We start from the raw sequence: 13,920 nt of genomic DNA, 5'->3' as shown, positions 1-13,920 counted from the left end.
AGATAGGTCTGTAGTTAGCCAACACCCCTGGAGCAAGAGTAGGTTTCTTAAGAAGAGGTTTAATTACAGCTACCTTGAAGGACTGTGGTACATGTCTTGTCAACAAAGACAGATTCATAATATCTAATAAGGATGTGCTAACTAAAGGAAAAACTTCCTTAAGCAGCTTGGTCGGAATCGGATCCAAGAGACAAGTAGATGATTTAGACTTTGAAAATAAATAAGTCAGTTGATCAAGGTTGATGGAAGAGAAGGCATCCAAACAGGCATCAGGGCCCACTGCTGCATCCAAGGTTCCTACATCGGAGGACAGTTCGGCACTGGTTGAAGGCAGGAGACCATCAATTTTCTCCTTGATAGTCAGAATCTTATCATTGAAGAAGTTCATGAAGTTGTTTCTAGTGAGGTCCAAAGGAATACACGGCTCAACGTGGCTGTGACTCTCTGTCAGTCTGGCTACAGTGCTGAAGAGAAACCTGGGGTTGTTTTTATTTTTCTCTATTAATGATGAGTAATAAGATGCTCTTGCGTTACGGAGAGCCTTCTTATATGTTTTAAGGCTGCCTTGCCAAACTAGCCTAGATGCTTCTGATTTGGTAGAACGCCATAATCGTTCAAGTTTCCGCACAGTTTGCTTTAGGTTCCGTGTTTGAGGGTTATACCTTCCTTCTTGTTGCTATTCTTCTTTCCAGAGGAGCAATAGCGTTCAGCGCCACTCTCAAAGAGCCTGTAGCAGTATCGACAAAATTATCGATCTGCGACGGACCGAGGTTCTCACAGGAGTCTTCTTGTATCTTGAGGCAGGGCACTGAACTTAGAGCAGAAGGAATGGCTTCTTTAAATGAGGCTACAGCGGTATCCGATAAACGTCGACTGTAGTAGCCCTTGGCAGGAGGAGGTGGTTCCGATAGTAGAAATTCAAAGTTTATCAGACAATGGTCCGACAGGAGAGGGTTCTGTGGAAAAATTGTTAAATGTTCAATCCCAATCCCATACACAAGAACCAAGTCGAGAGTGTGGTTAAAACAGTGAGTCAGTTTATTTACACACTGACAGAAACCAATTGAATCTAACAATGAAAGGAATGCAGTACTAAGGCTGTCGTTGTCGACATCCACATGAATGTTAAAGTCACCCACAATAATTACCTTGTCCGTTTTAAGGACCAAACTCGTTAAGAACTGTGAAAATTCAGAAAGAAATTCTGAATAAGGACCTGGGGCCCTGTACACTATTACAAAGAGAACCGGCTGGATTATTTTCAGGGTCAATTGCGAAAGACTGAAAACCAGGCTTTCAAATGAGTTATAATCCACCTTAGGTTTAAAGTTTATTAAAAGGCAGGAGTCATAAATAGCTGCCACTCCCCCCCCCTCGGCCTGTGCCTTGGGGAATATCAGTATTAACATGAGTCGGAGGAGTCGCTTCATTTAAAACAGAAATATTCCCCATTCAACAACCACGTTTCAGTAAGACAAAATACATCAACATGGTGATCTGATATTAGTTAATTTACCAAAACAGCTTTAGATGACAGATCTGATATTCAAAAGACCCCCTTTAATTCTCCTATTTTGTTGCACTATTGCATTATTAGTTTTAACTTTAATTAAGTTATTTACTATAACTCCTCGGTTGTTTACCTTTAACTTAGATAACTATGTCCAACATTGTTTTAGCGTATGTACACACCGATTCCACATTAACTTTAGTGGCCTCCGAGCAACGTAATCGGGAGACATTACCGCCGACATGTATTACAATCTTACTGTATTTACGTTTATCCTTAGCCAGCAGTTTAAGATAAGACTCAATGTCGCCCGCTCTGGCACCCGGTATACATGTAACTATGGTCCCTGGTTTCGCTAACTTCACGTTCCTCAGAATGGAGCTACCTATCACCAGATTGGCTTCCCAGCGGGTGTGTCGCTGAGTGGGGAGAAGCGGTTTGAAACGTGAAGTGGTTGGTGGTTGACCGTGTGCTTCGACTTCGACTTATGCTTACTCCGGACAGTCACCAAGCCTCCCGGCTGCTCGGGGGTTGCCGGGGGACGGCTAGCAGGAGCGAACGCTACGTCTATGTGGCCCGCACCGGCTACGGGGGTTGGCTGGGTAACTACAGCTGCTAACGACTGAGCTTCCATGGTGCGGAGCCGTGCTTCTAGCTCACGAAGCCTCGCCTCCAATTGATCAAATATACTACACTTCTTACATGTACCATTATCCGCAAGGGAGGCAGAGGAATAGCTAAACATGTGACACACCGAGCAAGAAAGAGCAGGAGAGGTAGGGAGGGAAGACATCACCAGGTTAGCTGCTAAGCTAATGCTAACGCTAATAGAAATAACGTTGACGCTAAACAACGTCTAAGCAACTATTCGATGGAGCGAAAATTTGTTAGACGGTGAGGTGTTTAACAACGCCTCACATAGATAAGAATTCACTGTTTGTAATGAAAAATATCACGCTACAGTCAACTCAGTATAGCTAGAGCTGTGAAAAGTTCGATGACATCAAACACGTTGGCAACAGGAAGTGACGCAACACGCTTACCGTCAGCTGTTCAGTCCACCAGGTTTGAACAAACAAAGTGTACTTATCAGTGATCATCTGTATGAAATAAATCCGATACACATTGATGTAACATCATGATTAAGGTTTTGTCACACAGCTGTCCACATTGGGATGTCTTTTATTTTTGTGTCTGTCTCGTGTATCTGCAGTGTGTTTGGGCACATAAGCTACAGGTCAGACTGGGAGTTGGTCAAAGTGGACTTCAGGCAGTCTTTCTCCCATCAGTGTACAGAGTCTGACTATGAGCTCTGGAAACTCACTGACCTGCAGGTAATGTAAACATACAAATACACAAATAATTACAGTACATATGTGTCTTTTGAAACTAAATTGTCATTTCCCTATCATCACCGTTAGGGAGAGAAGTGCATTATGGGCCTGGAGCGAAGTTTCAGGAAAAGGAAGGACACAGCGTTCTGTGTCAAAGGAAAGAGCTACACATCAGCCCTTGACACCAAACCATGTCAATGCACAGATAGAGACTTCAACTGGTGAGCACTCCACAGATATAGAAAACAATTATTCAATATCGTAAATAATGTGGAATGCCTATCTGAAATTAAAAAAGCACATGATATACTGTGTATAACTAAATATATAATAGAGGAAACAATTAAGGATCAGAGCCATTTATTGCCACATATATTACACACAGAGGGATTTGACTTGGCATTGGTGCAATATAGGAAGAAAATATTAGAATAAGATAAGGTAAAACAAGATCATGTGTGTATATATAAGGTCATGTATATATATATATATATATATATATATATACACACAGTACATGCAAGACTTAACTATATAAACGATATTAAGATAATATAAATATATATATCTATAAATATAAATATATATATCTATCAAGTGTCCAACATAATGCTCTAAATCAGTGCAAAAAGTTTTTAAGCTGAGGTAACTATATTAATAAAACATCATTTCTGTTTTCCCAGAAGCCTCAGCCTTGTCCATTCTTTTTTTATACGTTTATAAGTTATATCATGTGTAAACGAAATTAATAACAATAATGCCTTTGAAAGTAATATACAGCACATATGCAAAATATCTGTGATGTGCATTCAAGTTTACATGAAAATATTTAATTTAAAACATGCATACTGTATAGTACTACTATGTTAATTTTGCGGGTAAATTTCCTCAATTTTTGTATTATTCTTCTTTCATATCTGTGTATTTGTGGTGTACGTGTGTAGTGACTATGGTTTTGAACGGTCCCCAACGGAAGGCAATCACTGCTTGGCTGACTTCTGGCATGATCCAGATTCACCACCTGAGGACTGCCATCTAAGACAAACCTATACGCCCAGCACTGGGTCCGTGCATGTGCACAAATATCTTCATCACTCAAACATGTATACACCCACACACATAGTTATTTTTTCCAGGAGTGAGATGAGCATTGATTCTCATATGCCGTATTCTCATATGTAAGCTCTTATCATGGAGCTGTTTTCAACGCTGCCTTTAAAGCCAAACTTTATTGTCTCTATGAATGGACTCACTAAATATAATATAATGTATATAGTAATAGTGGTGGAAAGGTACACAAAACATACTATTCTGTATGTACCTCGGTTTTGGTTTATGGTGTAAAATCGTTGCAGTACAGGAAGGAAAACATAAACAAAATTATAATAATCAGTGTGTGAAATACCTGGTGGTAATCCAATGGTTCTGTAGGACCACTGAGAGCTGTGGTTCATTAGCCATAATTCCCTCTGTAATAGGCGCAACAGACTTTGACTGTATTCTTGACTTCCACGTCGTCCACAACCCGAGCGTGGTTGCTTACTAGCTAAACCTTGTCTATAGAGCTTGATTACGCTTCTACAGATGATAAACAAAACTTTCATAACATAATCACATTTCCAAAAATATTAAAATACATGCATACATCTGTACACCTTCACAATTTTAAACAATATCATGTTGTGTTTTAGCTACAGGAAGGTGGTATCTAACATGTGTGAAGGAGGGCTTAACAAGCAGCACAGTATCAAACACCACAGCTGCCCTCTGTTGCCCCCAAAAGGACTCCGGGTCAGCATTAAAGGTCAGATGATGGCTGTTGCTCCTGGAGATGACATCACATTCATTGTCCACCAGGAAGAGGTAGGATGAAACATTTCATATATTTATGCTTTGCTTCCTTCCTTCTTTTCAATTTGAACTGGCTAAAAGTCGGCACTTATTTCTACCAGGGCGACACCAGCAGCACTCGGTACCAGGTGGACCTCGGCGATGGGGTCTGGGCCATCTACCAAAACCTCACAGTGACCGATGAGCCCATCCAACATCGTTACAAAAATCCAGGCATTTACAAGGTCACTGTGAAGGCAGAGAACATGGCAGGCCAAGATGAGGCCACCATGTTCATCCAGGTCACAGGTCGGCCTACCAAGCAGTCACTCAATGTTTCAATTGTGCATATTTTGTGTTTTTGGAAGTTAGTTGGAAGAATACTAGAGCAGTGGTGTAGTCTATATTTTTGTAGTGAGTATACTGTGACTGCCAGCTGACGGGGGTGACCCGGTTGACGGGGGGGGAGGAGAATACGTCTGTTAGTAAGCAAGGATCGCTATAGTTTTGGTCATGCATGATGTGACTGCCTTCAGACAGGGTGAATTTATGAATGACAGTTAAAACGTTCTGTCACAACAATGTTGTTACGTATTATCGGGCTTTTGTTGGTGGGAAATTCTTGACCTTTCCTAGTGGGTATACAGCGTATACCTGCGTATCACCACTGTACTAGAGGGAGAGGCAAGGCAGAATCTGATTTTGTACGCTCAAACAAATATGAAGTCCATCAAACAAGTGTCTCAATTTAAATGAAAGAAAAAGCAGTGAAAGACGGACTGGTAAGTTCCAGATGCCACAAGGGGTCTTGAACATTTTTCAGGTTAACAATCCCTAAACTGATAAAGGGATGGGGAACTTCGGAGGCAAACCACATTGGCCAATTATACAAATACGAATGGGTACATTCCATATTTCAAAAACACAAATATGGAAGTTTCGTATGTATTCATATTTATATTTATCACTATTTTTTAAAATTGTGGCTCAAGGAGGAGCGCTTAAGAGGGGGGCCACGCCCCATGGCCCTCTATTGGCAAGCCTCCACTGCATAGGACCATGAAGGCTTCAGGCTGCAGTATTGGTCTGTATTGAGACTGCTTCTTTTCAAATAATATTGCGGCAGCGTGTGTCAAGTGTCTGGGATCTTAGTCCCCTGGGGACCGAATGGGCTCTCTGTCAGTCACCTATCAGAGCCAGCATGTAAAACTGGTCTTGTGATTGAAACAGCAGCGATAGGGGCGGGTCCTTCTCTTTGTGTGCAGGGCAGTCCGGGTTAGTTTTGTGCTGTGAATGAACCGGTGCCCAGCTTGAGAGAGCTCCTCGGTCTTGCTGAATATGTGCTTTCTGACACAAAGACAACATCTTCTGCCTCCAAATAATCCATTCGCTACAATAAGTTGGATTCATGTTAATGTATATTTAAAGACATTTGTGGTAAATCGGCTGTACTTGTATATAGCTTTTCTAGCGTTTTAACACTTAATGTCGTCATTCACCCACTCACATCCATTCATACACTGATGACAGGGGGCTACCATACTCACCTGCCCATCAGTAATTAACACAATGTAGTCACAGCTACAGGAGCAATGTTGGGGTTAAACATTGCCCAAGACACATTGGCATGCGGGTTAGTCGGAGCTGGAATTAAAAAAACACCAATCCTCTGATTGGAGGACAACTGTGCAACCAACTCACCCACAGTGGGTGTGGGAAAAATATTTAAATAATATCTTTTAAATGTTCTAATCAATCAAATAAATTCCGATCCAGTTCAGTATCTCCCAGAACCCCACTCCCCCCCAAATCAGTATGTAATATGAATGAATGTAATATGGAAAACGTATTTTTTACTCTTACAGCTCCCCTGCAGGAAGTGCACCTGGAGGTGGTACCCATCACTGGGAGAAACCATGAGGTTAATCTGACAGCAATAGTCATCCCTACTGAGGCCAACCTGTCTGTCTTCTACTGGTGGATTGGAGATAACCAGAGGGTAAAGGACACACTAGAGGACACAAACTTCTTCTTATAAATTTTACCAACATTAAATTATATTACACTTTTTTCCTCTTCCGAAAACCACTTCAGCTTTCAGAAATTGTTGAAAAATCGTATGCTCTTTATATCCAGTGGTCACCAACATTTTTAAGCCCAAGATCACCGACCTACGCATTGGTGGCAGAAAAGATCCACCTATTGAGGCATTGAAAGAAAAAGATTGTCCAGACTACTTTACTTTACTTTTTTTATTTGGCCTAATTGCAGTAGAATGAGATTAAAAAAAAGTTGGTCCAGCTTTCAAATTGATGTGACCAAGAGCACACTAAATTACTTAACATAAAAAGGAGATGATTTGTTACCCGCACACAAAATGAACAAGAAAAAACACATTTCCTATGAGCAGGCTGGATGAACTAACAACATTAACTGTTTTTATCAAAGTTACAACAACACTGACAACATTCTCACTCAGTGAAAATAATAATAATAACCAACCTGTTGTGACTTTCTCCCTTAGCCTACCCTGACTCTGCAGAACAGCCTATGGACCCGTTTCCCAGAGACAGGCGAAGTTTCAGTCACTGTCCAAGCTTCTAATAGCCGGTCTATGGTACAGGATACCAGGACAGTTCGAGTCTACGGTAACAATTAAATTTGAAAGAATTATACAGAGTGAGGCAGTGCAGTTGAGGCAGTGTAGCGGCACATATTGACAGAATATAGGAATGAAACTACAATAATTAAACTAATGGTAGTTACTCAATTGGTATAATAAAGTCTGAAGATTGAATACGTTCAATTCATACATTTTGCATCAAAATAAAGTTTGCAAAGATCTGTTTTTATTTTTCAGATTTAGATGTGCTTCATAAATAAATATCTATTCATACACTTTTGATGCATGATTCTTTGGGTTTTGAATAACCGATGATTGCTATTTAATCTATTGTTTTGTCCCATCCAAGATAACTTCCAGGTCATCCCTCTGAGTTTCAGCACAAGCCTGGACAACTTCAACCCCAACATTCCAGATTGGAGAGAGGACATTGGCCAGTTGGTCACCAAAATACTCGTTAAGGTAGGTTCCAAAGAATAAGTTAAAAAAAAGCTTTTATTAAGCACGTTGTTGTCATGAAAAATTTTTCCAAGTAATGGGAACAGCAGATGATGTCCATAGGCCTTATATGGAGACATAAAACCCTAATTATAAAACAGTAGGGAAATAAATTATTTGAGAATGTAGACATTTAAGAGTCTAGTAAATAGCTGTAACCTCTGAAATGTGTCTGTTCCACCTGTTGTTGCATTGACAGTCAGAATGACAATTTTGAGATGCTTTTTTTTTGTCTTGTAAAGGACTACATCATTTACCGAATTGACCGTCATTGTTTAGGGGGTTAGAATATTATCATGCAATAATTTGAAGATGGACAAAGTACAGGTGACTGGTTGATATTTTTCTTTTGGACACACTGACCTGATTTGAATTGATAATGGTGCTAGAAAAGTAGCCACTAACGTCACTTAAATTTATCCTAAACAGCACTTGAATATCGGCCCCAAATTTAAATTTAGTTTAATCCAATCCACAAACGAATGTCAACGATCTACTAGCAGTGAGATTCATAGAGCCTTGCTGCAAGCATGGCTAAATGGGGTTGTTTAGATATTTCAGAAGATTACATAAGTGAATTATGAAGTTATGTTTTATTATGGAAAAGGTACACTCTTTTATCAGCATCCTATGTTGGTTGTTATTGTGTCCATCTGACATTTATATAGGATCCTAAGTTTTTCTCCTGGGTTTACAACTTCAGAATGGGGGCAGTGGTCGGCGAACGATTTAGCCGACCTCGGAGGGGTGTAGTAGTCAGTCCGCTTGTGCTCTCTGTCCACTGGTGCTAGCGCAATGTACGTATTCCTGTCGGTGCAGAATTGCGGAGAATTGATATATATATATTTTTTAATTCCAGACTTTTTTTTTAAGGTGGGGGGGGGGCTCTTATAATGGGGACACACTGATGTTGATAAAAGTGGTTACTAAAACTTTTGCCACCACAAACTATGTAAAGTAAAATCTAACTTATTTTTTTAATATTCACAGTCATGCAACGCAAATATTTAATTAAGTTTAGAATAACATTGTGAAACATCATGTTAGATTGATGCAAAAGTAAGTATTCAAGCATTTGCAGGGGAATTGCAGAGTTCAGGGTAATTACTTGTGGGTTTAGGGTAACTACAATGAGCCCTTTCAGATCACCCATAGTCATTGATTAATTTCTTTATTAAAATGTGGATATTGTTTAGTGCAGCTTTACTGAGTTCCGACTTACCCTTTCCCATCTGATCTCAGACCACAGGTATTCCTTTGGAGTCCCTGGTCACGGTTGTGAAGCCAGGCCTCCCCACGACTGCTGACTTGTATGTCCTGCCACTGGACAGGGAACCAGCTAAAATGAACATGTTTACAGATAAGGTACATACACATTTCCAGAAAAGCATATCAAGTAATTAGGGCTTTCAATAGATTTAAAAAAAATTAACTAATTAATTGCACATTTTGAAATTCATTAATCTCGATTAATGGCGATTAATGAATGTTGTTGTTATTACAATGTTGTTCTTAATGAATGTTTGTTTTTCTTCTAAAGACTAGATCTTATAAATAATGAGTAAAACACACATTTGTGATCTTGGAGGCAGAATTCCACCGAGTGGAACATGCTAAACTAGCAACTCTAGTTTAGCATAAGTGGCCTTAAGTGGTCTGTTTGCCACTCACTCCCCTTCTGTTCGAGACGTGGAGGAATTCCTCTACACAGTTCTGTGCTGCATGTCGCGCCTGTGTTTGTTTTACTTGTTCCAATGCAAAAAGCTCTCTCCGTCTTTCTCTAATGTAACTGACTGCAGCTAGCGGCCATTTCGTTTCCGCGGTCAATTTAATTTTTTGTCTCTGTACTGTCAATACACACAACACACTGACCTGTTAATAATTGTGTTGCTTTCACTGATAAACAGTAGTGCGAGGGCTACTTTATGTATTAACATGGACGCACACTGAAGAAACCCTCATAGTTAGAGATTGAAAGGACATAAGTCGGTTGTCTGGAATATGATGGGAGGTTGTAGCTGTAGGATTAGTGTAATGTGTCTGTTTATTTTAGTATATGCCAATTATTTTGTATTTTCTTATCCATAGCGTATTCCAGCCATCATACAAGCCTTCAACGGCAACAATGTCAGCTTTGTTGTGCGTGGAGGTTTACGAGTGCTGGTGATGCTAGCTGACCCAAACGCAGGTAAGGTGTATTACTTTTTTTAACTGCTTTTCAAAACTATATTTTTGCATGTTTTCTACAGATGCAGAAGCTATGGCAATAAATTCATTAATCATACACCCTTCGCTTTCTGTTGAAATGCTTAACTCTGATGCCTTTTGATTCCTGTGCCTTTCCTTGGCTGGTTTGCCAACAAAATATCCTAGACAGTTTAAATATTTCTTCTCTATGCTCTGCTGTGTGTAATCCTGTTTTGTGTGAGGAATATTGTTCAGTTCATTCATATTATGCATTTTTACTGATTTGTTTTTTGTACCTCATTTTCCTAGGCTACCATGCAACATTTGGAAGTCCAGGTTTTTGGGCCCTAGCAGTGACTTTTGCAATCAGCATCATTGCCACCGGTTCCATCATCCTTTACAAGTTCAAAAGGTAATCCATATTAATGATTTGTCATGTAAACAATGAAATCCTTGGACTAGAAAGATTCCCCACTGCATTTGATGATTTTTGTCTAACACTATGAACACTACTCAACAGAATGGCAAATAAAATGTAAATCAAATCCCTCTTAATCATATGAAGGCAGCACTAACTTCAGTTCACTGCGCAAACAATAGGCCCATTTAATTATAAACAACAATATCAGAATAATTTGTGATGATCAAGTCAAGGTCTTATTTTTTCTTGTAGTTAGTTTTCACTTCACTTACTGCCTTTTGTATTTTTTCCCACTTGTATGGTTGTCTGTGCCTTGATTTAATCCTCCTGTGTTTAATACCCCCCTCACACTACCCAGTGTATTTAAACCATGTGTATCCCTTGTCACCTATTGTTTTATTTCAATGGCCAGGCATTCTCATTACTGGGTCCCTGGTGGTCTTTTCTCACCCTATATTTTATTGTTTCCAATAATAATTTCTAAGCTCATTAGGCATTTCATTTGTTTTGGAACTTAATTCTGGTTCCTGGGCTTGAGTCCAACTCTCCACCCCTTACAACAGGAGAGGGTTAGGGGTTTGTATCAATATCCTTTCAGATTTGCACTTAATTTGCTGGATAACTAAAACTTTGATTTTAATTTTAAAATAATTTGAAGACTAAATGAGTTTGAGAAATGATTTAAATGTGTGTGCAAAACATGACCATGTTTTAAGAAATCTACAAATCCCACAGTCCTTGGCTTTGGACTGAGGATTCCTTTCCCCTGCTGTTTTTCAGAAAGCTCCCGGGTAGCCGCAACGTTTACGCTCAGATGCACAACGAGAAGGAGCAGGAGATGACCAGCCCTGTTAATCACAGTGAGGCCACCCAGAATATCATCCAGGGTGAGGAGTTCATTGACGATGACCTGGACTCGCAGACTCTAGGTAGGAGGTGGCACCGCCTTCCGTACCCTTTTAAGGACCTCCACTAACCACTGCTACTAAAACCCCAATCACTAACAGCAGAAGCCAACACACTAAGGTAGTGGAGGAGTTCCCCTTACTTCTGTCATCATTGTTTAAAATCATATACTTTGTGCTCAGAACTCATCAAATCTTTTTAGCATTCAATATCAAAAGGCATCACCTGCATGTGCAGAGCACATTGAAGTTGCCAGAGCAAAAAAGAGAAAGGAGCAAAAAAAACATTTTGCTGTTAATATAAAAATGTGAAATATTTCTCTTCAGTGTGTCACACGTTTTATTTGTTACCATTGCTCATATGAATAAATTTAATATGAGTCTCGTCAGTTGTTGATATCTGTTGTATCTGATATCAGTGTTTTAATGACTTTATCCCTGTTCTTTGTCTCCATGCATCTTGTTGCCAGGTAGTCATTCCGGTGTTGTCCTGAGCATTAACTCCAGAGAACTACACAGTTACTTGACCAGCTGATGGCTGCCATGGCAATGCTAACGAGCTAGACTAGCAGAGTTGGCGAACAGACATAGGACTCCCCTCAGCCTTCCTCTTTCTCTCTCCTCTACTTCTTCCTTTTTACCTCCACACCATGGCCTCCAGAACCCTTCACCTCCAGCTATAACGTGATTTTGTTTTGTTTTTTATTTTTGAGGTGGAGGCTTGTTGCAGAATGTGAAGGTATTGATGGCAACACACACTTGTGACACTCTCTTATCTGTGATTTGAAAAGAAAAAAAATCTGTGTGTACGATCTATCACTTGCAGACAGTCAACAACTGTGACTAACTACACTGGTTTCCAGTAATATCAACAGTCCCAGAGGCTAGAGCCACCCAATACCAAGAGGTCATTGCTACTGAAATTGGGTAGTGGAGGTAGTGCACTACGATAATTTTTCAAGCATTAAGAGTAGTATGCATAAAATAGTGAATATTAGAAAAAAACATCTTTAACTTATTTCTTGTTCTATTCTCTTTGCGTTGCAATAATGGTCTCCAAACGGAAGGATACGCTGGACAATTTGCATATGACAGTGTTAGCATGAAAACACTAGATGGCATTGTTGCACTTAAAGTCACAGTTTCTCTGGAATATACTGTATGTTCACAGAGCAATGTTCCTTTTTTATCCTACAGCGTTTGTGTTCTTGTACTGTTTATCACTCACATTTCTAGAGGTTTCTAAGTGAACTTCAGAGACAAAAACCTTTTTGATGGAGCTCATCGTCTGGCCCATGGTGCTTAAAATTTCAGAAAAGAATGATCTACACAGTAATACTTCCAGTTGTCAAGATGATTTATTTCTAATTAGACCATGTCCCTTCATCGTACTGCCCAAAACGTTCTGGGTCAGAGGTCAAAATGGACTCTCCTGGACCCAAATGCCCTTTTGTAGGGATGTCTAGCTCATGTATTTAACTGTATCAGCCTATATTAGGCAAAGTGCCCGCTTTAAGGTTTGGTTTGTTGTATCTACAGGTTAAAATAATAACAATCTCTACTTTGTCCATGTTCCCTTTGACATGAGTATGAGTATGAGTGTTTTAAACTACTACCAAAATGCATTTTGAATCAAATATGTTTGCTCCGTTCCCTTTCCATTGTAGCATGTATCCATTCATATAATTTCTTTAGAAAGTTACATACAAGATCATTTTATGGTCTTAACTGGTTAACTGGAAATCATTTCTCTTAAAGACTCACACAGTGACTGTTTATGCATATATTTGATACACAAGTTTATTCAGTTAATGTAAACATTGGTTATTGTTTTTGATGAAGTGTTTTTCTTTGTCTGATTATGCTACGATGTAAGAATACTGTCGATATGAACCAAACAAAACATCTTAAAAAGTCCACAGACTCTCAATCAAAAGTTTCTTGCTGTAAAGGTCTTAAGATTACTAATGCTACCTTTGACACCAATATCATTTTTTGTTATACATACAGTAGATCACTTACTTCACTTGTTCTGATTTAAAATGTTTGTACATATTCTGTTTATGTTCTTAGTTTGGTTGTGATGATTGGTCATTTATTACTGCCCCTAAATTGAACAAAGGGGACGTTGAATAACAAGAACTTCTATCTTCTATCTTAGCCTCACCATCATTAATTTCCTTTCTTTCGGGTTTGTCTGATGTTTTGATTTTCTCATTAAAATAATTGTTTGTCCTCATCGGGAGGCATATTGCACTCTACCTGCCTCCTGGGAATAATCACTCTAGCGTGTTTGGTTTTATCAGATTGTGGGAAAATCTGCTATTCAGAGGCAGTTACTCAAGAAAATCATGCAAACAAGCTTTTCTTTCTCAAAATAAAGTTGAGATATTTGTCGCCTAAAAAGTCTAATGGAAGCTTAAAACTTAAAAAAAGCTTTATTAGGCAGTAAAGTAATTCAGATATCCTTGAAAACGATTTCTTTTAATCTAATTTCAGAAAATCTTCTTCTGTACTTTTAGTTGATGAAAAAGATGTGAAATTGGTAATCTACTACTCTGAGAACTTTCTGGGAGGCTAACAGAGTAGAATGCAGCTTTGGACCTAAAGTG

The 13,920-nt window shown here is 39.2% G+C and overlaps 1 protein-coding gene across 7 annotated transcripts in view; it reads left to right on the top strand.

Moving 5' to 3' along the window:
* The window catches only part of sorcs2 (sortilin-related VPS10 domain containing receptor 2), a 119,888-nt gene extending 106,321 nt beyond the window's left edge, over nt 1–13,567 (top strand). Inside the window, exons 15-27 of one of the 7 annotated variants that reach the window (XM_040181590.2) lie at nt 2,724–2,844; nt 2,932–3,065; nt 3,789–3,908; nt 4,536–4,707; nt 4,797–4,983; nt 6,540–6,673; nt 7,199–7,322; nt 7,647–7,759; nt 9,038–9,160; nt 9,884–9,983; nt 10,292–10,394; nt 11,184–11,290; nt 11,779–13,567. In XM_040181590.2, coding sequence (XP_040037524.2) covers nt 2,724–2,844; nt 2,932–3,065; nt 3,789–3,908; nt 4,536–4,707; nt 4,797–4,983; nt 6,540–6,673; nt 7,199–7,322; nt 7,647–7,759; nt 9,038–9,160; nt 9,884–9,983; nt 10,292–10,394; nt 11,184–11,290; nt 11,779–11,843 — 1,603 coding nt within the window. In that variant the 3' untranslated portion in view covers nt 11,844–13,567. Of the gene's footprint in view, nt 1–2,723; nt 2,845–2,931; nt 3,066–3,788; nt 3,909–4,535; nt 4,708–4,796; nt 4,984–6,539; nt 6,674–7,198; nt 7,323–7,646; nt 7,760–9,037; nt 9,161–9,883; nt 9,984–10,291; nt 10,395–11,138; nt 11,333–11,778 lie in introns of all 7 variants that reach the window. The other 6 variants (XM_078105779.1, XM_040181588.2, XM_040181587.2 and 3 more) reach the window with 6 other exon arrangements.
* The last annotated feature ends 353 nt before the right edge of the window (nt 13,568–13,920 follow it).

Source organism: Gasterosteus aculeatus, chromosome 7 (genome assembly GCF_964276395.1).
Source record: "Gasterosteus aculeatus chromosome 7, fGasAcu3.hap1.1, whole genome shotgun sequence".
Classification (NCBI taxonomy): domain Eukaryota; kingdom Metazoa; phylum Chordata; class Actinopteri; order Perciformes; family Gasterosteidae; genus Gasterosteus; species Gasterosteus aculeatus.
Note: the sequence above shows the minus strand (reverse complement) of the source record. Positions and strands in the feature narration are given on the sequence as shown.